The 23,454-nt window shown below is 46.9% G+C and overlaps 2 protein-coding genes across 4 annotated transcripts in view; one reads left to right on the top strand and one right to left on the bottom strand.

Annotated features, from left to right (window-relative positions):
- On the bottom strand, positions 1 to 22,218 carry Btf3l4 (basic transcription factor 3 like 4). 2 transcript variants are annotated; one of them, XM_045139202.1, is made up of 6 exons: positions 22,147 to 22,218; positions 13,506 to 13,572; positions 8,659 to 8,772; positions 5,335 to 5,536; positions 2,759 to 2,818; positions 1 to 1,676 (listed from the first exon to the last, which is right to left on the bottom strand). In XM_045139202.1, the coding sequence occupies exons 2-6, from the start codon at positions 13,557 to 13,559 to the stop codon at positions 1,630 to 1,632; spliced, it is 477 nt and encodes a 158-aa protein (XP_044995137.1). In that variant the 5' UTR covers positions 13,560 to 13,572; positions 22,147 to 22,218; the 3' UTR covers positions 1 to 1,629. The 2 variants fall into 2 exon arrangements, with proteins under 2 accessions (XP_044995137.1, XP_044995136.1); XM_045139201.1 differs by lacking the exon at positions 22,147 to 22,218 and adding an exon at positions 20,583 to 20,739.
- Txndc12 (thioredoxin domain containing 12) overlaps positions 22,010 to 23,454 on the top strand; it is a 27,243-nt gene continuing 25,798 nt past the window's right edge. The window contains exon 1 of one of the 2 annotated variants that reach the window (XM_045139200.1): positions 22,010 to 22,090. The gene's annotated coding sequence lies outside the window, so the exon portion shown is untranslated. Of the gene's footprint in view, positions 22,091 to 22,332; positions 22,456 to 23,454 lie in introns of those variants that run through there. The other variant, XM_045139199.1, reaches the window with a different exon arrangement.

The raw sequence follows: 23,454 nt of genomic DNA, 5'->3' as shown, positions 1-23,454 counted from the left end.
AGAGAGGCACAAGAGGGGTCAAGCTCCTCTTTTGTATTATTATTTTATTAATGTTACTTTCTTAAGTCCATGTAATATATAAAACATAACAGGAAAAGAAAACCCAACAGATTTAAAATAAAAATGTAAAGTGTTTGGCTAGAAAAACAAACAAACAAACAAAAAAAACGAGGGCATCATTGCCTTCCTCTCTGTAGATCTCCTGGGGCTGTTGGTCTCACACTAGCTAGGAAGGGAAGGTCACTAGGTTGAAACAAGTTGGCATGCCGCAAGGGTAAGCTGCAGTCAGCTTGGGGATGGGCCAGGAAAGGACAGATTTTAAACTCTTACCCTAAGATACTGTCTATAAGAAATGCTGATATGCAAAAGGTAAGCTTTTATCAAACAGCAAGAGAAAACGTGAGTGAATGAATACAACTCCTACTCTTCTGAGAGGAGGTTTAAAAAGAAAATAAATAGTGTGTTTTATAGTGCTCCCCCAAAGCATTATTCCAAGTATGCAGGAGGGTGTTGTGAGCGGTTCTCATCACTAATAAGCTCTAACTCAGAGGTAGGTTCAAGGCCAAGAGTAGGAGAATGACTGAAGAAACCCTCCCGGGGCAAGTGCCATTTCACAGAATGCTCGCTGACTCTAGGGGAGGCCTGTGGCCCCAGTTCTTCTCGTTCAGAAGGGGCTTCTGAATTCCAGCCTTGCTGAAAAAGCAGCCTTCTGGTGCCTGCGACCCAGAACAGCTAGGACACAGGATAAGGCCGGCGTCGTTATTTAGCAAGCACATGCTAGCTATTGCAGTTTGAGGTCTGCCCAAACTGTCAAATGAGGGGGAATAAATGGTTAACGATGGACCTGTTCTTTAAGATGAGGAACTGAAATCTTACAAAATCAGGGAGTAGGCACTCGCTCAACTCTACATGGGCAGCACCCTTCTCAAGCTAGGCAGGAGATGAGGAGGAAAGGCCGACTGGTCCACTCGGGGGACAGGAGAGGTTAACAGAAGGACTAGGAAGAAGTTGGGGATAGAAAACACTTGGGTAGACAAGTGCCTCAGGACAGTTTCCACTGAGAAATATTAAAAATAACATGACAGTTATCCACGCCAGTTTTACCAATCTCCAATGGTCAAGAATCGCTTTAAATACGAAATCAGATATTCACTTTAGACTAGTGCATTGTTCAAAACAAAAATAATAATAATAACAAATGTAAAGATTTGTTTTATTTCTACTGGGGGAAGGAAGAGGATAAATAGAGCTGTTTTCCAATTTGCTCTCCACCGTGCACACACACACACACGCACACCTATACATACATACATACGTACACCAAGAGCACCCCTCCCCCCCAAACCGCAACAGAAGGTTCAGAACCCAAAATACCCTCAAGCTGCAACGACGCGCTTCATATTCTGACTAAAAGAAAAGACCCTGGGAAGAAGTGCAAAATGCAAAATGAAAAAAAAAAAAAAAATCAAATGACCAAGAAAATGCTGAACAAACAGCATCATTAATATACAAAATATCCGTATCACTGAACTGGTAACAGTGGATGTTCCCTGTGTCTGCAAAGCTTCGGGACCACGTAGCTGATCGTCCATCCAGTCCGCGCCAGCTTCCAAACCCCCAGGAAGGATTTCAGTTAGCCTCGTTCTTCGAGGCTTCATCGAAGTTTTCTACAAGGTCTGGCAAAGGAAAAGAAAACACAAGCAAAGAAAGCATAAGTGAATCAAAGAAGAAAGAAAAAAGGAACTGGTAATTTATACTCTAGTAAAAGCAAGAAGCACAGGATTAGTCAGAAAAACCTACAGAATAGGCAGAAATGAACAACTGGAAATTCTGTAATGATTCATTTATATGCTTAAAACAGATAAAAATTCATCTTTTATTTGGGGGGGGTTAGCTCAGGTTGACCTGGAATTTACTATGAAGTCTCAGGGTGGCCTTGAACAGTTCCCGCCTTTGATTTTATAGGCTACTGATTATGAAGGAGGGGTCCAGCCCCAATGTGCTCTAAGCCTGGTAACATCTAGCTAACAGGGCTGGAGAGATGGCTCATGGTTAAAGGCACTTGCTTGCAAAGCCGGGCCGCCCAGGTTCACTTTCCCAGTACCCAGGTAAAGCTAGATGCATAAAGTCATACATGCACCTGGGGTTTATTTGCCATGGCAAGAAGCACTGGTGTGCCCAGTCTCTCTCACTCTGCATGAACATCATAAATAAAAATCTGTTTATAAGTTTTTTTAAAAGATTTTAATTTTACTTATTTATTACAGTGGGTGGGGGGAGAGACTGGGCACACCAGGGCTTCTAGCCACTGCAAATGGACTCCTTGTGCCACCTTATGCGGGACCTGGAGACTCGAACCTGGGTCCTTAGGCTTTGCAGGCATGCGCCTTAACCGTTAAGCCATCAATCCAGCCTTAAGTAATTTTTTTTTTTTGGTTTTTTGAAGAAGGGTTTCACTCTGGTCCAGGCTGACCTGGAATTAACTCTGTCATCTCAGGATGTAAATTTTTTTTTTTAATCTAGCTAGGTAGTTGATTGGGCGTGTGGTACATGGCTGTAATCCCCGCACTTGGGAGGCAGAGGTAGGAGGACCTCCGTAAGTTTGAGGTCACCCGAGTCTACACAGTGAATTCCTCACAGGGTCCATGATCACGGTATATCAATTTGAACTCAGAACTCACCATCAACAACAAAACCCCGAAGTCACCAACACAATGAGGGCGGAGAGACCCCCACCGACTGAGGGGGCGTCACTCACCTGGAACGTCGTCCTCCTCCTCATCAATGTCTTCTGGCTTTGGAGCTTTGCTGTCCAGCACTAGGAAAAGTGCAGTGATTGTGACATTAATCACTGAGAACAAAGGCCATTAGGACACCTACGATGCTGCTCAGAAAAAGCTAAGTATTGTCAATCTAAGATTCACATCCCCCCCCCCCCCCCCCCCGCTTAGGTCACATTACAATCGAACTGTAAGGTACATGTAACTACTCAGCATGGTGACTAAGGCCTGTAATTGCAGCCTGGGGTACAGAGTGAGTGCCAGGCTGGAGAGAGGAAAGCGAGGGGTGGGCTAGAGTGAGAGAGATGACTCAGTGGTTAAGGTGCTTGCCTAAGGATGACCGTTTGATCCCCCAGTACCCACTTAACGCTGCATGTACAAGGTGGCGCATTTGTCTGGAGCTTGCAGTGGCTAGAGGCCCTGGTGTGCCCAGTGTCTCTCTATCTGTTGCTTCTCTCTCTCTCTCAAATAAATAAAACAAAACGACACACAAAAAAGCAAAACAACATAATATTAACTAGAGCCAGGTAATGTGTAAGGTAAAATGCATTTGCAAAATAGAATCATTCAGGGCTGGAGAGATGGCTTAGCGGTTAAGCGCTTGCCTGTGAGGCCTAAGGACCCCGGTTCAAGGCTCGGTTCCCCAGTCCCACGTTAGCCAGATGCACAAGGGGGCGCACGCGTCTGGAGTTCGTTTGCAGAGGCTGGAAGCCCTGGCGCGCCCATTCTCTCTCTCCCTCTGTCTTTCTCTCTGTGTCTGTCGCTCTAAATAAATAATAATTAAAAAAAAATAGAATCATTCAGATAAGTTCGAATAAAAATATCATGACTAGGCCGGGCATGATGGAGTACACCTTTAATCCCAGCACTCGGGAGGCAGAGGTAGGAGGATCTCCGAGAGTTCGAGGCCACCCTGAGACTACATAGTGAATTCCAGGTCAGCCTGAGCCAGAGTGAGACCCTACCTTGAAAAACAAACAAACAAAAAAATCATGACTAGGTGCCGGGTGTGGTGGCGCAGGCCTTTAATCCCAGCACTCGGGAGGCAGAGGTAGGAGGATCACCGTGAGTTTGAGGCCACCCTGAGACTCCATAGTGAATTCCAGGTCAGCCTGAGCTAGAGTGAGACCCCCAACTAAAAGAAAAAGAAAGAAGGAAGGAAGGAAAGGAAGAAACAAGGAGAGAAAAGGAAGGGGGCTGGAGAGATGGCTTTAGCAGTTAAAAGGGCTTGCCCGTCAAAGCCGGGTCTTTGAACAGCACTGGTGTCTATGTGCCCTGTTTCACCCCATCTGCACCCCAGCTCTCCCTCCTCCCAGGTTGTCCTTCAACAGTCAGAAGAGGCTCACGGCAATATGAACAGTTAATGAACGTTCAGTTTAAAATTGTGTACATTTTTAATTTGTAAAATTTTTACAGTATATTGATGCATAGTGTGATTCAATAAGTTGCTTGTAATCTAAAAACTATTTAATATTCAAAATCAGCATAGTTATATATTTATTTATTTTTTAAAGGGCTTGCCTATGACACCTAAGGACATTCGTTCAGTTCTCCAGGACCTAGGTAAGCCAGATGCACAGGGTGGCACATACATCTGGAATTTGTTTGCAGTGGCTGGAGATCCAGGCATGACCATTCTCCTTTTCTCCATCCCTCTCACTGCCTCTTTCTTGCTCGAATAAAAATAAAACAAAAGGGATTTATTCCACCTCATATAATGTAAATGTCTAGCTATGTAATATGAACACTGGAATGAGAGAGAGAGAGGAGGAGGGAAAGAATAGATGTTTCAGGCCGTGGTGCCACTGCAAACAAACTCCAGATATATTTATCACTTTGTACATTGGGCTTTACATGGATACTGGGAAATTGAACCCAGGCCACCAGGCTTTGCAAGTAAGTACTTTTAACCACTGAGCCATCTCTCCAGTCAGATTCTTTTATTTGTTTTGATTTTTTGGTTTATTTTTATTTATTTGATTGAGAGCAACAAAGAGAGAGAGAGAGAGAGAGAGAGGCAGAAAGAATGTGAAAGATGCCAGAGCCACCAGGCACTGCAAACAAACTCCAGATGCATGCACCCTCTTGTGCATGTGGCTTACATGGGTCCTGAGGAGGAATTGAACCTGGGTCCCTCAACCTTGCAGGCAAGCACCTTAACCACTAAGCCACCTCTCCAGTTCGTTACAAGCAATATTATATAGAGAAAAATCATTACATGCTGAAATGAATCCTCTTGGTTTAAGATGAGAATTATTTTTGGTTTTGAGAAAAGGGCTCAAGCCCAGGGGTGCATTCAACTCTCTACAAAGCCGAGGTGGATCTTGAACTTGTGATTCTCCTGTCCCCAACACTCAGTGCTGGTATGACAGTCATGTGCCACAGTGCCCGGTGTATGTGGTGCTGGGTACAGACGCCAGGACCTTATGCATGCTAGGCAAGCACCCTACCGATTGAGCTACACCCTCAATTCTGGGATGGGACGTTTCTTATAAACATTCGGGTCATTAATTAAAATAGGGAGAGGCGAGATGCACAAAGTCAAAATACTTACCTTGCCGTGGGAACTGTTCAGCTAACTTTCTAAGGCTTGTTAAGCTGTCAGCCCCAAGCTGACTTAATATTCCAGGAAGCATTTCTGTAATTGGTTTGGCTTCTGCGTGACCAGTGATCGCAAAGGTGTTGGCGGACAGGGAAGCTTGGACTTTGGGGTTGTTGAAATGAATAACTGTTCCATCGTCTTTGATCATGTTCACCTGGATGAGCAGAGAAAACAATGCATCTCATATATAACGAAAAGTATCCTTAGGGCTGGAGAGATGGCTTAGCGGTTATAGCACTTGCCTGCAAAGCCAAAGGACCCAGGTTCAATTCCACATGAAGGCCAGATGCACAAGGTGGCACATGTGTCTGGAGTTCATTTGCAGTGGCTGGAGGCCCTGGGGTGCCCATTTTTTCTCTCTCTACCTGCCTCTTTCTCTCAAACAAACAAAGTGAATAACAATTTTTATAAACTGGGGCTGGAGAGATGTCTTAGCAGTTAAGGTGCTTGCCTACAAAGCCCAAGGACTCAGGTTCGATTAGCCAGGACCCACATAAAGCCAAATGCACAAAGTGGCGCGCGAATTTACAGTTTGTTTGCAGTGGCTAGAGGCCATGGCATACCCATTCTATCTGCTTCTTTCTCTCAAGATAAATGGAAAAAAAAGTTTTTTTAAAAATAATGAGCCAAGCGTGGTGATGCACGTCTTTAATCCCAGCACTTGGGAGGCACAGATGTAGGAGGATCGCCATGAGTTCGAGGCCACCCTGAGACTCCATAGTGAATTCCAGGTCAGCTTGGGCTAGAATGAGACCCTACCTCAAAAAGCCAAAAAAAAAAAAAAAAAAAAAGCAGCAGCAGCAGCAGCCAGGCAGCATAATGGCGTATATCTTTACAACCAGCACTCAGGAGGCAGAGGTAGGAGGATCAATGTTGAGTTCGAGGCCACACTAAGACTACATAGTGAATTCCAGGTCAGCCTGGATTAGTGTGAGACCCTACCTAGAGGGAAAAAAGAAAGAAAGAAAGAAAGAAAAGAGATAGGCATGGTGGTACATACCTTTAATCCTAGCCTTTAATCCTTGGGAGGCAAGGAGTAGGAGGATTGCTTTGAGTTCGAGGCCACCCTGAGTTTACATAGTGAATTCCATGCCAGCCTGAGCTAGTGAGACCCTACCTCGAAAAACCAAAGAGGGGGAAAAAAAAATAGAATCATCAGCCAGTAGATGAGAAAAGTAGCATCAAAATACAGTGAATGGAGCTGGAGCGATGGCTTAGTGGTCAAGGTACTTGCCTGCAAAGCCAAAGGACTCAGGTTCAACTCCCCAGGACCCACATAAAGTAGATGCACAAGGGGGGGGGGGGGGCGCATGCACCCGGGATTCATTTGCATACCCATTCTCTATCTCCCTTGCTCTCTCTCATATAAATAATAAAAAGAAATGGCAAGTGTTTAAAAAAATACAATAAAAAAAAAAACAGTAACAAAAAAACCCAATTTTTTGTTTTGTTTTGTTTTTCAAGGTATGGTCTCACTCTGGCCCAGGCTAACCTGGAATTCACTATGGAGTCTCAGGGTGGCCTCGAACTCACGTCGATCCTCCTACCTCTGCTTCCCAAGTGCTGGGATTAAAGGCATGCACCACCACACCACCAATTTTTCATAAAATGAAATATTTCCTCTTGGGAGGGAAAAGAACTGACACAGGTCACCCAACCATTCCCCAAGGTTATAACAACCCTCTGGTAAACAAGGTTGAAGGGCAGACTCTGACCAATGCTGTGTGGCAATGCTCTTTGCATTGAAGGGTTCCTTACTTCCTAAGGGGAGGAAGAGAGGAGGGAGTCAGGAAGTCTGGGAGAGTGGAGTTTGAGGGAGACCCTCCCATCTGTTCTGAAGGGCTGAGCCGCCTGCAGGCTGTGAAGTGAGCCCCACAGAAGCAGGTTCCTATGCTGGAATGGATTTTTTTTTTTCGTCTCCATCCCCACGCCCCCTCCCAAGGGAAGGTCTCACTCTGGCCCTGGCTGACCTGGAATTCATTGTGTAGTCAGGTTGGCCTCGAACTCGCGGCCGTCCTCCTACCTCTGCCTCCTGAATGCTGGCAGGAAAGGCGTGTGCCTTTGGGTGGGCTTTTGGATGGTGCGGCTGCCTTTGAGTCCTCCACTGTTCCAGTAAGAAAGCCTTCACCCTGCTCTCTAAATAACCCCAATACACTCCCTCCTTCACCCAGCTGCATGGGTACAATCGTACTTCGGTTTGCTGTGTGTCCTGTGTGGGGTGAATAGCCATGTGTTGGTGTCTCCCCAGCGAATGTTTCCCGCAGCAAAGACCTACCCTGAATGGAGATGGCACCGTTCCATGGTGGCACCCAGCCAGTGCAAAGGAACTCCAGCAGCACAGCTCATGCTCCTGGCTTTATGTGTGGGGGGGGGATTCGAAGCCGGGTCCTTCTCAGGCCAGCGCCTTAACCACTGGACCATCCCTCCAGCCCCCATGGTGGTATCCAGGACTGAGTGAAAAGGGGAGAGCAGGGCTGGAAGGATGCCTTAGCGGTTAAGGTGCTTGCCTGCCAAGCCAAAGGACCCAGGTTCAATTCTCCAGATGTGCAAGGTGGCGCGCGTGTCTAGAGTTCATTGGCAGTGGCTGAAGGCCCTGGTATACCCATTCACTATCTGCCTCTATCTCTTTCTCTCACAAGTAATCAATCAGTGAGTAAATTAAAAAGGAAAAGGCAAAGGCTCTTGAGGACAGATGGAGTATGGCTGGCTTCCATATGAGCCTCCCACAGTACTTTCAAACCGTGGGCCCACACAAAGCCTTCCTGCCTTAAGTGATACTGTCAGGTATTTTATCACAATAAAGTGAAAAGCAGTCCTTGACACTGGGATACAAAGTTGCCAGCATGCAGGACAATCAATCGAGAAGCTAAGGATGAATTTCCCTGCTTTGCTAACCTGCCTAACTGATGCCTACCATTGTCTTTGAAAGGTGATTAAAAAAAGCAACAACGTATTTTTCTGTCTTTCTTTCTTTGAGAGGAGGGAGGCACAGATGAGAGAATGAATGGACACGCCAGGGCCTCTAGCCATTCCAAACAAATTCCAGGTGCAAGTACCACCTCGTGCATCTGGCCTTATGTGGGGACTGGGGAATTGAACCCGGGTCCTTTTGCTTTGCAGGCAAGCACTTAACCGCTAAGCTAATCTGAGACTACACAGCGAATTCTAGGTCAGCCTGTGCTAGAGCTACATGCCCTACCTCACAAACAAAACAAAAGAATAAAGGCTTGTCCCCATGCCATTCGCCTGTCATATCCGTTTTCAAAGTGACCATACCTCTTCAATACCAGCTATGTTATTTACAGCCAGTTTTTTCAGAGAACTCTGGAGTTTTTTGTCGTCAGCTGTCGCTGTTCTGTGTACCACCTTCTTCTTTCTGCGAGCTGTACCCTGAAACACAACCAGAGAGTGTTAACATGCTTAACTAGAAGCACCCCCCCCACCGCAACCAGCTAACTAAGACCCACATTTCCTAAGTGACTTATGAGACGACAGTTTCCACTGTCAGCCTCACCCAAAGGTTGCTCAAGGTCAATCCTAACCTAATAGCCAGCTTTTATCATTTTCACATGGTATGTTGCAAAATATCATTTACTAGTAAGACAAAATTTGTAGCTCCAAAAGGCCGGGTGTGGTGGTGCACGCCTTTAATCCCAGCACCCGGGAGGCAGAGGTAGGAGGACCATCGTGAGTTCGAGGCCATCCTGAGACTACATAGGGAATTCCAGGTCACCCTGGGCTAGAGTGAGACCCTACCTCGAAAACAAACAAACAACAATTTCTAGCTTCAAAACAACTTACAGTACTTCATGAAACATTCTCAAACACAGTAAGGGATACTTTCATACAGTCCCTACTAACCCCTGCCCATAAAGTGTAAGGATGGTCTAAAAGCCCAAGAATTATGACAGATTGAGAACGTGAGTGTTCCGGAGTCTGGGAATCCAGGAATGAATAAGATCAAACTTCTACATTAGACTAAAAGTCAATAAATACATAAAAGCGAGAGCATTTCGAACAGAATGAAAGCCATGAAGCAAAACAAAACCAGACCTGGTTGTGGCGGGTGCTGGGATAGAGAGCAAGGCATGGCTTCGGTAGAAACAAGACACACTGCCAGGGAAGTGGAGGGAAACAAGACTGAACTTTTGCTTTCCAGAGAAACTGAGCCAGCATGGCCAGAGCAGAGGGAAAGAGGGGAAAGGAAAAGGAAAACAAATCAGAAAGGTGGACAATGCTGGGCGCCGTGGGGCACACCTTTAATCCCAGCACTCGGGGGGCAGAGGTAGGAGGATCGCCGTGGGTTCGAGTCCACCTTGAGACTCCACAGTGAATTCCAGGTCAGCCTGAGCTAGAGTGAGGAGTAAGGCCCTACCTCAGAAAACCAAATGTTCAAAAAAAAAAAAAAAACACCAAAAAACAAAACAAAACAAAAAAACAAAAACGGACAAGGGTCTGATCCCGTAGCCTAGAATTTCATGGGCAGGAGCTTCTTTTTACTTCAAATGTGCAAGGACACTATTATTTACTCCGGACTGAGGCTGGTGTGTGCAAAATGGACTAAGAGACTGCAAGAGTAGTGTGTGTGTGTATGTGTGTGTGTGTGGTGGTGGTCACACAAGAAACGAGAATCCCCGTTGTGTAGATGGCTCAGTCTGTCACAGGAGGTGACGTGACTACTGGATTTAACGTGAGAATATAGATAGGTTTAGGTCTGAACAAAACAGGTTGACAATTATACTATTTGCTAAGATAGGAAACATTCAAACTCAATGGTGGATTAAACTTCTAGGCCAAGGGCGTACACCTTTAATCCCAGTGCTCAGGAGGCAGAGGTCGGAGGACCGAGGTGAGACTGGCATGGGAAGACAGAGTAAGTTCCAGGTTAGCCTAAGCTAGAGTGAGACTCTACATCGAAAAAACAAAATAAAATAAAGTTTCTAGGGTAATTAAAAAAAAAAAAAAAACCAGAACCAATAGCAGAACTGACATACTGCCCAAAGCCCAACATCTGAGGCCCAAATCTTTTAGAAATCAAGGAGCGGTGGGAAATGAATGGGGTTTTCTGTACGTGGGGAGAAGATTGCCCTGGTGGCAGGGGTGTTAAGATCTAGCTGCAGAGGTAGGAGGAAAGCCGTGAGTTCGAGGCCACCCTGAGACGACATAGTGAATTACAGCTCAACCTGGGCTGGAGTGAGACCCTACCTTGAAAAACCAAAAACAGTAACACCACACTTGCTTTTATTGCCAATGTTTTACATAGTGGCAATGCGATACACCTACTGTCTAGAATCGGAGATCTGGGGAGCATCCTCCTGTATTCCTCTCTGCCCTTTGCTCCCCATATCCCCGCAGTCATTACGTCATGAAAATTCCAACTCAAATTGGTGTCCCACATAATGCAGCAATTTTTTTTCCCCCTAAGCTTCCAGTGCATTCCATTCTCTACATGGCCACGACGTTAAGTGGCCATTTTTGACCACCACTTCTCTCCTGTGCGCTGCATACAGCTACACCCCCAAGCTCCTTAGAGCAGTATACACAGCTCTGAGGGAAGCCCAAGCTCCCTGGCCTGGTTATTTCCTGTCACTCCCTATCACCTCCTCTTAAGTAACTGTACCTAACAAAAGCCAGGCATTCTATGAAACACCATGTGATCTCAGCACACCTATGTGCCTTGGCGTGTGCCTTTGACAATGCCCTTGTCCTTCTTTGACTAGTGTTTTCACCTTGGTCAGGTGATAAATTCCTGATCAACCTTTAAATGCCAGCTTTCCTCCCCTGGTGAAAAAGCCTTGTTGTTTTTTACAATGCTCAATGTTGTTCACTGTAATTATGAGCATGTCTCTCTTCTGAGGTGAGCTTTGTCAAAGTAGAGCTTATTTTTGTTTATTTGTTTTTTTTTTTTGAGGCAGGACCTCACTCTAGCCCAGGCTGACCTGGAACTCACTTTGCAGCCAGGCTGATCTCAAGTTCAGTGACTGGATCCTCCTACCTCTGCCTCACAAGCGCTGGGATTAAAGGCCTGGGGCATCACAGCTGGCTTTAGAGTTCAATGATCTACTATGTGCCCAACACACTTAATGAATGTACCAAGCACCGAAATAAGAATATGCAACTGTGATATTGCTGAAGACTCCACATACTTGGGCTGCAAGGCCACTGAGAAATCCGCTGGAGCTGAGGCTGATGACCTCCTACTTGTAGATCAGCTGACAGAAAGCTGGAAGAAGCCATTCTGCATGCAGTTCAATGGGGGAGAGAGCAATCACCAGTGAAGATAAACAACAGTGGACACTGCAAGCCTTATATTCGGCCAGCCAGGCCAAATGAGCCAATGGGTGCAATGTCTGTCATGGTGGAAACCAACTGCCCTCTAATTGGACTGGAGGCCCACTTCATGGGAGGGAATACATCCCTGATACTGAAAACTTAAAACGGGTAGTCATGAGCCCTAGGGGTGTAACGTCTGCTGCTGTCTGGCTAACTGTATATACTATGCTTATCAAACTGCCCAGTAAGCGCTTCTCTTAATGTTCATACCCTTATATTAATGCTACTCTCACTTTTGGTAGAGAACCTTCTATTTTCAGAGGGCAGTGACCTTGGGATGACTCAGAAGGCACCATGGTGTTAGAAAGAAGTGACTGGAGTGCTCAGCACTGAGACATCTCTATCACACCTTCCAAGGCTCAGGGTCCATTGTGGAAGAGGTGGCGGAAAGAATGTAAGAGCCATAGGAAGGGCAGGACTCCTTACAACGTGCTCCTCCAGACACAAAATGGCCTGGATATCCATGACCTCACAGAGCCTGACACTACCTACACAAGACCATCATAAGAGGAGGAAAAGATCATGACATCAAAATAAGAGAGAGACTGAGAGGGGGAGGGGATATGATGGAGAGTGGAGTTTCAAAGGGAAAAGTGGGGGGAGGGCATTACCATGGGATATTGTTTATAATCATGGAACTTATTAATAAATATATATATACCATATACATATACACAATTGTGATACAAGGCATTAGTCCCTTCCAAGTATTCCCTATGGTTATTGACTATCCTTAGCTTTTCTTTTTTTTTGTTTTTTTGAGGCGGGGTCTCACTCTAGCCCAGGCTGACCTGGAATTCACTATGGAGTCTCAGGGTGGCCTCGAACTCATGGCGATCCTCTTACCTCTGCCTCCCGAGGGCTGGGATTAAAGGCGTGCGCCCCCACGCCCGGCTTGAGCCTTAGCTGTTGGGTTGCGCGTGTCACACTTGATGATACAATGTGACCACTGCAGCTATCAGTGTGTTACTGAGGCTCCACAGTTACACCACTTTATCACTGCAGAGAACAAAGTTCTAGGCACCTCTTCCCTTCTCCCCCTCGCCTCCCTCAGTGCAAGCGACCCACTGAGGCCCACTTGCCCCTTCTCCACTGTGGGGTATGCAACAGTAAGAACTGCTCTTCCTCCTTTGTAAATACCGCATTAGGCAAAGATGAGCCTGGAGCTACAAACAAGGCAAAAGCAAAGGTTTTTGGTACTCAGAACCAGCCCTTCCCTAGGCTTTAAAGTGCTCGGAAAAGAAAAGGTAACAAGTAGGAATTTGAGAGGAACACGTGGCAATAGGCAAAACGCACATTTATCTAGAACACCTCCACTTGGGCCTCTTGAGCTCTGAGCTCCGTGACAGGTATATTTAATTAGGATGACATCACTCTGATATCAGGAAGTCCCTACCAGTGAGCCTAACTTAATAGCTGTTACTTATTAAGCATCCACTGCACGTCACCCACCAAGTTAGGGGCATTATAAATAATGCTCTTAACTTTTAGGAGCATCTTGAAGGTTAACTTCTATTTAACAGATGAAAATAATGGCAGCTTACAAGGCTAGGTAACGGCATATTAATTAGCAGATATCGAAAGTTAGGATTTCCAAGGAGGTTCCTTCCATCGCACCATCTGAAGAGAAAAAGCTTGTAGTTACCTGCTTTTGAGCCGGACAATGGACTGTGGGTGGATCTTGATTACTGAACAGATCTTAAGACTTTCAATGACTCCAACCCCAAAGCTTAACCCTGGCTGGCCATCACACTTTGTCTTATTAGCTTTTCTCCGTCGGTCGCACTCACCTTGCCCCCTATCCGGACCTGAGCCTGAAGTTTGGCTAACTTTTCTTGGTTCATGCTGTTGGTGAATCTAGGTGGGGGAGGGGAAAAGCAGATTTGTTAGTCACTGTTTTAGAAAAATTGAAGCAAACAACTGTTCATACAAACTACCTTCTGGCTCACTGAGCTTGCACTATGCATTAACATTATGATCACATTAATGCGCACGCGTGTATGGGTTTATTTGACAGCAACAGAGAAAAGAGACAGAGAGAGAGAGAGAGAGAGAGAATGGGTGCGGCAGGGCCTCCAGCCACTGCAAACGAACTCCAGATGCATGCGCCCCCTTGTGCATCTGGCTAACGTGGGTCCTGGAGTGTCGAGCCTCGAACCGGGGTCCTTAGGCTTCACAGGCAAGCGCTTAACCGTTATGCCATCTCTCCAGCTCTAATACTGTATACTCTCAGTAAAGATACATAACTTGTAGCTTCATGAACATGTTAAAAAAACATGAAAACAAGCCAGGTATGGTGGCACACACCTATATCCCCAGCACTCTGGATGGGAGGCAGAGGTAGGAGGTGAGTTCGAGGCCACTCTGGGGGGTGGAGAGAAAGAAAACAGCACAGGGGTCCAATATAGAAACAGAAAAAAAAAAATAAAGGATGGGATTCAAGGCCATCTACTTGAAGATCCCACCTTAGGACAGGACTCGGGCTAGGGAGACAGCTCGGGACGTTGAGGGCACTGATGCACAAGCCTCAGACCCTGAGTCTGGTGTCCAGTACCCAAGTCAAGAGCAGGGCACGCCTGACGCTCCTGCGCCGAGGACAGTGGAGGCTGGAAGATGGCTGAGGCTCACCCGTCAGCCAGTCCAACTGAGTCACGAGAACTCCGGATGCGGTGAGACTAGGTCTCACAGAAATAAGGCAGAAGAGCGATGGGGGGTGGGGGTGGGGAGAATGGAAGCCGGGCATGGTGGGGGTGCACGTCTTTAATCCCAGCACTCGGGAGGTAGCCTGAGACTACATAGTGAATTCCAGGTCAGCCTCGGCTAGAGTGAGACCCTACCTGAAAAACCAAAAAGAGGTCATCTGAAGTCATCCTTTGGCCTCCACCCACACGTACCCAGGCACGCACATCCACGTGGGCATAAGCCACCACACCACTGTTGGGTCCCCTCTCAGTAAAATCTAGCCAATTATGAAAGCTGTTTAGGTAAACCAGCCTTTCCCCCTATACAAAGATTTTTACAGCAAAGAACTGCTGTCAAATGTTACTAGCAAAGCCTTCCATTGGGGCTGGAAAGATGGCTTAGCGATTCAGGTGCTTGTCTGCAAAGCCTAAGGACCCACGTTCGACACGCCAGGTCCCAAGTAAGCCAAACGCACAAGGTGACCCAAGTGTGTAAGGTCACACGTGCACACGAGGTGGCGCACGTGTCCGCAGTCTGACTGTAGCGGCGGAGGCACCGATGTGCTCGTTCTCTGCCTCTCTTAGAAACAACCAAAACCTTCAAGTGGATTGTTTTTTCTCTTAAATCGCATTCTGTATTTCTTAAAACTCTTAAGAATGGCATAAAGAAGAAAAGATGGCTTAGCAAAGTAGAAAGTCAACAACAGGCTGTCTAGTTGCCAAGACACACAGAAGACACATCCTGTCCCAGACCTCCCGATGCCCAGGCCTCTCTGGCACCACCAAGATCATCTCAAACGTCAGCTGAGGTACTACGTCACCTGGCACGATGCGCTTGTGTGTAGGGTACGGGGTTATTCTCGCAAACATATTTCTTGGATACACGATTACAAAATTAAAAGGGATAGGCCGGGCGTGGTGGCGCACGCCTTTAATTCCAGTACTCCGGAGGCAGAGGTAGGAGGATCACTGTGAGTTCGAGGCCACCCTGAGACTCTATAGTGAATTCCAGGTCAGCCTGGGCTAGAACAAAACCCTACCTCGAAAAACCAAAATAAAATAAAAAATAAATAAAAGGGAGGCAAACCCTTAAAAAGTTTTCTTGTTTTGTTTCTCAGCTGAGCATGGTGGCACACACCTTTAATCCCAACACTCAGGAGGCAGAGGTAGGAGGATCACAGTGAGTTCGAGGCCACCCTGAGACTACATAGTGAATTCCAGGTCACGCGCTACAGGGGGACCTTACTTCAAAAAAAAAAAAAAAAAATCAAAAAAAAGTAAATAATTTTTTACAGTTAATCTTGACTTTTGAGGACTCAAACATCATAAAATCATGAATTCTAGTCTGGTCAGATATTCCTCCTAGGGAAAACAACGTTCCTTTTTTGGAGGGGAAGTGTTTCGAAGTAGGGTCTCACTCCTAGCCCAGGCTGACCTGGAAATCACTGTCTCAGGGTGGCCCTGAACTCACAGCAATCCTCTTATCTCTGTCTCCCTAGTGCTGTGTAAAGGTGTGAGCCACCACGCCCAGCTCAACATTAAGTTCATATTCAGTCTTAGCATTCCAAAGTCTTATTTGACTTGTTTTATGGTTTAACAGGTCATTACTGAGTTGAATACCATCAATATAGTTATTGGTACTTTTTTTTTTGGGGGGGGGGGTAATTCTCTAACCCCTGAATATCATTCAAATGATAACTCTTTTCTACATTTGGAAGAAAAAGAGACTCAAACATCACAAAATTACTGTTTGTGCTGCTGACACTGAACTTGGCCATGGAGTTATATCTGAGCTTTAAATAATTATAGCCTATGTTTTCTCACTCTTTAACATTGTATCACAATGGCCAGGCAGATAAAATACTTTTACTCAGGTGTGGTGGCACACGCCTTTAATCCCAGCACTCGGGAGGCAGAGGTAGGAGGATTGCTGTGAGTTCAATGCCAGCCTGAGACTACATAGTAAATTCCAGGTCAGCCTGGGCTAGAGCGAGACCCTATCTTGAAAAATCAAATCAAAACACTCTTTTATGAGAGAAATTGTATGCAGACTCAAAACAATAATTCTTTTTATTTTATTTATTTATTGGTTTGTTTGAGGTAGGGTCTCACTCTAGCCCAGGCTGACCTGGAATTCATTCTGTAGTCTCAGGGTGGCCTCGAACTCAAGGCAATCCACCTGCCTCTGCCTCCAGAATGCTGGGATTAAAGGCATACGCCACTATACCAGGCAAAACAGTAATTCTTATGTGTATGCCAACCTTGGCTCTGTCACAGACCTGAATAAGTTGCTGTAAATTTCAGTTGTGAGATTGACACAGTCACAGAAAAGGACCAATATTTATATTTCTTTTCTTTTTCCTTCCCTCCCTCCCTCCCTTCCTTCCTTCCTTTGAGATGGGGTGACACTCCAGCCCAGGCTGACCTGGAATTCACTATGCAGTCTCAGGATGGCCTTGAATTCACAGCAATCATCCTATCGCTGCCTCCCCAGTGCTGGGATTAAAGGTGTGTGCCGCCAGGCCTGGCTTCATTTTTTTTTTTTTTTTTTTGAGGTAGGGTCTCACTGTAGCCCAGGCTGACCTGGAATTCACTATGGAGTCTCAGGGTGGCCTCGAACTCACGGCGATCCTCCTACCTCTGCCTCCCGAGTGCTGGGATTAAAGGCGTGCGCCACCATGCCCGGCCCTAGCTTCATTTTTTAAAGGACTATGTCCATAAAGGTATAGCAAACAGCACTGAAAGAGGGGTGGAGAGATGGCTTAGCAGTTAAGGCAAGCCTAAGGACCCAAGTTCAATTCTCCAGGACCCACGTAAGCCAGATGCACAAGGTGGCCCATGTGTCTGGAGTACCTTTGCAATGGTTAGAGGCCTGATACACCCATTCTCTCACCTGCCCCCCCTTAATTAAAAAAAAAAAAAGCACCAAAAGAAATTCCTGGGCTGAAGAAATATCTTAGCAATCAAGTCCCTGCCTGCAAAGCTTAAGGACTTTATGTTCTACTCTCTAGATCCCATGTAAGCCAGACACACAAGGTGACGCAAGCACAAGGCTGCACATGTGTAAGGTAACACACGTCTGGAGTTCGACTGCAGTGGATGGAGGCCCTGGTGTGTCAGTTCTCACTCTCTCTGTCATTGTGTAGCTGGCTTACGTGGGTCCTGGGGAATCGAACTGGGATTCTTTGGCTTTGCAGGCAAATGCCTTAAATGCTAAGCCATCTCTCCAGCCTAGAGTCTCTTAAATATATATATATATATATATTATATGTATATTATTCTATATATTATTTAAGAGGGGGAGAGAGAGAGAAAATGGGCTCGCCAGGGCCTCTAGCCATTACAAACGAACTCCAGATGCATGTACCACCTTGTGCGTCTGGCTTGCGAGGTTCGTGGGGAAATCGATGGGCTATGCATAGAGTTCCAGGCCACCCTGAGACTACATAGTGAATTCCAGGTCAGCTTCAGCTAGATTGAGACCCTACCTCAAAAAAAAAAAACAAAAAACAAAAAAAAACAAGAAAAAAAAACAAGGTGCTGGAGGGATAGCTTAGCAGTTAAGGAACTTGTCTGCAATCCCTAAGGACCCAGGTTCCACTCCAGATGCACGAGGTGGTGCCTGTATTTGCAGCAGCTAGAGGCCCTGGCACTCCCATTCTCTTTCTGCCTCTTTAATAATTAAGTAAATAATAAAACAACAACAAACAAGCTGGATGTGTGGCGGCACAGAGGCAGGAGGACTGGGGTGAGTTCGAGGTCATCCTGAGACTACATAGTGAGTTCCAGGTCAGTCTAAGCTAGTGTGAGACCCTGCCTAGGAAAACCAAAAAACAACAACTGGCCAGTCTGTTGGGCTTGCCTCAAAAAATAATTTCTTACGAAAGAGAAGGTCATGTGAAAGTGCTAGAACCAAATACAGGACATATCCTTTGGGCCTCTTCTGCATTTTGAAATAGAAATTCCCAAGAGAAGAGCTAGAGAGAGGTTGGGAGGGTGTGACAAGAGGGTTCTCACTTGTTTGGAGCAAAATCAACCTTTTATCGGAGTGTCCATGAGGGAACCCATAGCATAGCAAGCAGGTGGATACTGAGGAATAGAGCCTTGAACTGGGGTCCTTAGGCTTCACAGGCGAGCATTTAACCACCAAGCCATCTCTCCAGCCCAGCTCTCTTTTTTTTTAAATCCAAGCCTCTTGCTCCAGATTCCAGCCCCAAGTCAGGCCATGGAGTTCTCCTTTCCTGCCCAATTCAAATCTTCTTGCTGTCAAGTGGTTTGCCTGGTCCCCCATGTCACTTCGGCAAGCCCCTGATGCCCTGACTTCTTCCAAAGTCTCAGTGCAGCAATAAACTTTAATGCAAAGGAGAAGCCGACTGGTTTCACAGGCCTTTTAACAAACGGACTTAAAAGTTGCTGGCCCTGCTGAGCGTGGTGGCGCACGCCTTTAATCCCAGCACTCGGGAGGCAGAAGTAGGAGGATCGCCGTGAGTTCAAGGCCTTCCTGAGATGACAGTGAATTCCAGGTCAGCCTGGGTGAGAGGGAGACCCTACCTCGAAGAAAAAAACAAAAACAAAAAAGATTGCTGGCACAGGTGCAATAGTGGCACGTCTGTCATGGTGGAAACCAACTGCCCTCTAATTGGACTGGAGGCCCGCTCCATGGGAGGGAGTGCATGCCTGATACTGGAAACCTAAAACAGAGGTAGTCATGAGCCCTAGGGGTGTAACGTCTACTGCTGTCTGGCTAAATGTATATACTATGCTTATCAAACTGCCCAGTAGGCACTTCTCTTAATGGTCATACCTATATACGAATGCTACTCTCACTTTTGGTAGAGGATCTTCTCTTTTCAGATGGCAGTGACCTTGGGGATGACTCAGAAGGCACCATGGTGCTGGAAAGAAGTGACAGGAGTGCTCAGCACTGCAATATCTCTATCAAATCTTCCAAGGCTCAGGGTCCATTGTGGAAGAGGTTGTGGAATGAATATAAGAGCCAAAGGAAGGGTCGGAATCCTTACAATATGCTCCTCCAGACACAAAATGGCCTGGATATCCATGACCTCACAGTGCCTGACCACTACCTACACAAGACCATCATAATAGGAGGAAAAGATCGTGACATCAAAATAAGAGAGAGACTGATTGAGATGGGGGGGATATGATGAAGAATGGAGTTTCAAAGGGGAAAGTGGAGGGAGGGAGGTCATTACCATGGGACACTGTTTACAATGGAAGCTGTTAATAAAAAAATAATAATAATTAAAAAAAAATTTAGCCGGGTGTGGTGGCACACGCCTTTAATCCCAGCACTTGGGAGGCAGAGGTAGGAGGATCTCCGTGAGTTCAAGGCCACCCTGAAGACTCCATAGTGAATTCCAGGACAGCCTGGGCTAGAGTGAGACCCTACCTCAAAAACCCAAAAATAAATAAATAAATAAATAAAGTTGCTGGCAAAGCATTCCTTCTCTTCAGAGTGGACAGTAAGCTCTGGCTGAAACCTGGGTGACCCGTGTCCTTTTCCAGAGAGCAAGGGACGGAAGGGAGAGTGGCAGGGGTTTTGTTGGAAGACGCAGAGGCAAATATAAGGGGGTTGGTTAAAAAAAAAAATCTGATCTCAAAGATCACCTGATTTTATTCCCTATTCTTCCATCAACCCATCTTTATTGTGGCTGTCATTCTTGTTTTATGTGTGAAGCCCCATCAGGTGACTGCTCCCAGCAGCTGGGCATGAAGTGTCACTAAACAGTTCATCTCCCTCCCAAGACAGCAGATGAGGAGGCCCCAGAAGGAAAACGTTCCATTCTAAAACCAAAGGGAGAAGCAACTGCCTGGGGCCAGATCGCCAGCGAGTTCCTCCTTGGGTAGTCCAAGAATCTTGTTCTGCACTTTCTTCTAGGAGAGTGTAAATAATGAGGTTAACCGATACTTACTGAGAGCCCCAAAGTTCCAAGCATTGTGTGGTAGGCATTTTCATATACATCAGGTTTACACAGGGAAAACAAATCGGAACCCTTAGTCCTCACATCTTTCTTTTGAAAAAAGTTTTGTCATTATTTTTATTATTTAGAGAGAGAGAGAGAATATGGGCGGGCCATGAGCTCTAGCCACTGGAAATGAACTCCAGATGCATGCACCACCTTCTGCATTGGATTTATGTTGGTCTGGGGGGGGGGGAAATCGAACCTGGAGTCCTTTGGCTTTGCAGTCAAGTGCCATAACCACTAAGCCATCCACCCTGACTTCTTATGCAGGAAAGGCATTGATTGAAGCGCAGACTTTGAAGTCATGAAGACCAAGGTTCTGCCACTTTAAGGCTCTGGAAAGTCACTGACTTCTTTCAACTTGTGCTTCTCCTGCATTAAGAAAAGTACACCAACCACATATTTCGCAGGGTTATTTTGAGGGCTTAAGTCCCAGATCACCAAGCGCATGGTACAGCTCACAGATGATACTCAACCGTTGGTAACTTCTGGAGGGGGGCAGCTGAAGGTTTAGTGTAAAGAACGTGGGAACCACAGAAGTTAAAACCGCACTCACTAGCCATGCACCCCAGGGCCTGTGGGTCAACCAACCAATCAGCACTGCCTGCAGATCAACCAATCATAAGTGCCTGTGAATCAATCAATCAACCTCCAGTGCCTGTGGATCAATCGATCAGCAGTGTCTGTGAATCAATCAACCAACCACCAGTGCCTGTGGACCAATAAATCAGCAGTTCTTGCTGATCGACCAACTAACTGCCAAGTGTCCGCGGATGGACCAATGAACAGTGTCTGCAGATCCACTAATCATAAGTGCCTGTGGATCAATCGATCGATCAGCAGTGCCCGTGTATCAACCAACTACCAGTGCCTGCGGATCAATCAATCGGCAGTTCCTGCTGATCGACCAACTAACTGCCCAGTGTCTGCGGATGGACCAATGAGCAGTGTCTGCAGATCGACTAATCATAAGTGCCTGTGGATCAATCGGTCGATCAGCAGTGCCCGTGTATCAATCAACCACCAGTGCCTGCGGATCAATCAATCGGCAGTTCTTGCTGATCGACCAACTGCCCAGTGCCTGCGGATCAATCGATCAGCAGTGCCCGTCTATCAATCAATCAATCAACCACCAGTGCCTGAGGATCAATCAATCATCCATCAGGGAAAACGAACAGCGCCGGTCACAAGGTGCAGAAGCGTGCAGTAACCTAGTTGGTGCCGTCAGGGCTTTGGGGTGGGGGTGGTAGTGAGGGACGGCTGCCTCAGTTTCCCTTCCCGTGCACGACCAGGCTCGAAGCTTTGGATAGGTTACTTGTGAACAATAATTAGTACTGGAGGCACACTGGAGTGATGGCGGGGGGAGGGGGGAGACTAAGGAGGGTCCGCGTGGCCCACACCCCCACTCCACTTCTACCGGGGACTGGATCTGGGTTGCAAAGAAGCACGGGCCCGGGCTCTCCGCCACGGCGGGCGTGGTGCTTGGGGATGGGGGAGAGGAACCTTCGCTCCGATGCCCCCCCAGGAGCCCCCCAAGTAACCGACCAGGACCCGGCCGGCCGCCCCCGCGCCCCCCCCTCGCGCCCCCCCCCTTCCTCTCGGGCTCAACTCGCGGCGATCGGGCGGAAGTGGCAGCGCAAGCGGACGCGCGGGGATCGGCGGACAAGCGTGCGCGGCCGGTCGCAGGGCCGCGGAGCGGCGGGACCGCAGGTGAGTGTGTGTGTGTGTGTGTGTGTGTATTGGAATGGGGGGGGAAAATGTCTCACCTGAAGTAGGGAAAGGGGAGGGGAGTCCCCCAACACCGGCACGCGGCAAGAGCAAGATGGCTGCCTCCGCTGAAACAGAGAAAGACCGCGGCGGCGGGAGCAGATCACGTGACGCCCAGGCCACTCCCCCCAGCTGCGGGTAGCCACGCCCCCTCGCAGCTACGGAAGCCCCAGCGCGTGTGTGAGCGAGCGTACTTCACGGTGGTCTTTGACAACGCGCTCAAGCAAGCGGCAGGGAAAAGTTGCTCACTCCGGGATACGGAGGTGGCAAGATAGCCCTTGAGTTCGAGGCCAGCCTGAGACTCCACGGTGATATAGATATAGATGATATAGATATAGATACATATCTATCTATCTATCTATGTCTGTCTGTCTGTCTGTCTGTCTGTCTGTCTGTCTGTCTATCTTTCTTTCTTTCTTTCTTTCTATCTATCTATCTATCTATCTATCTATCTATCTATCTATCTATCTATCTATCTATCATCTATCTATCTATCTATCTATCTATCTATCTATCTGAGCCGAGCGTGGTGGCGCACGCCTTTCCTGCCAGCATTCGGGAGGCAGAGGTAGGAGGCTCGGTTCGAGGCCACCCTGAGACTCCATAGTGAATTCCAGATCAGCCTGGGCTAGAATGAAACCCTACCTTGAAAGAAACAAAACAAAAGAAAAAAAACCATCATAATAGGAGGAAAAGATCGTGACATCAAAATAAAAGACTGATTGAGAGGGAGGAGGGGGATATGATTGAGAATGGAGTTTCAAAGGGGAAAGTCGGGGGGGGGGGATTACCATGGGATATTGTTTACAATCATGGAAGTTGTCAATAAAAATTTTAAAAAATCCTGCCGGGCGTGGTGGCGCACGCCTTTCATCCCAGCACTCGGGAGGCAGAGGTAGGAGGATTGCCATGAGTTCAAGGCCACCCTGAGATGACAGAGTTAATTGCAGGTCAGCCTGGACCAGAGTGAGACCCTACCTCGGAAAACAAAGAAACAAACAAACAAAAAAATTTAAATCCTTTAAACAGAGATAAACCCCCCCCCCAAAAAAAACCCTAATAAACAATGATAATAATACAATAAATAAATGAGGGCCCAGAAACCTAGTTTTCCCAGCAAGCTTGAATCAATGGGTTGCATCAACCCTCCTCCATAACTCATCCCCGTCCCCAACCCCAACCCCAACACCCGCCAGTGGAAGATTTGCAGCGATTGCAAGGAAAAATGGGGGCCTGCGATTCTCCAGGGCCGGCTTTGCCCAGGCCTCTGCAGACACGCCTCCAAAAAAGCCATGCCTTTAATCCCA

The sequence above is a fragment of the Jaculus jaculus genome, chromosome 21 (genome assembly GCF_020740685.1).
Source record: "Jaculus jaculus isolate mJacJac1 chromosome 21, mJacJac1.mat.Y.cur, whole genome shotgun sequence".
NCBI lineage: Eukaryota > Metazoa > Chordata > Mammalia > Rodentia > Dipodidae > Jaculus > Jaculus jaculus.
Note: the sequence above shows the minus strand (reverse complement) of the source record. Positions and strands in the feature narration are given on the sequence as shown.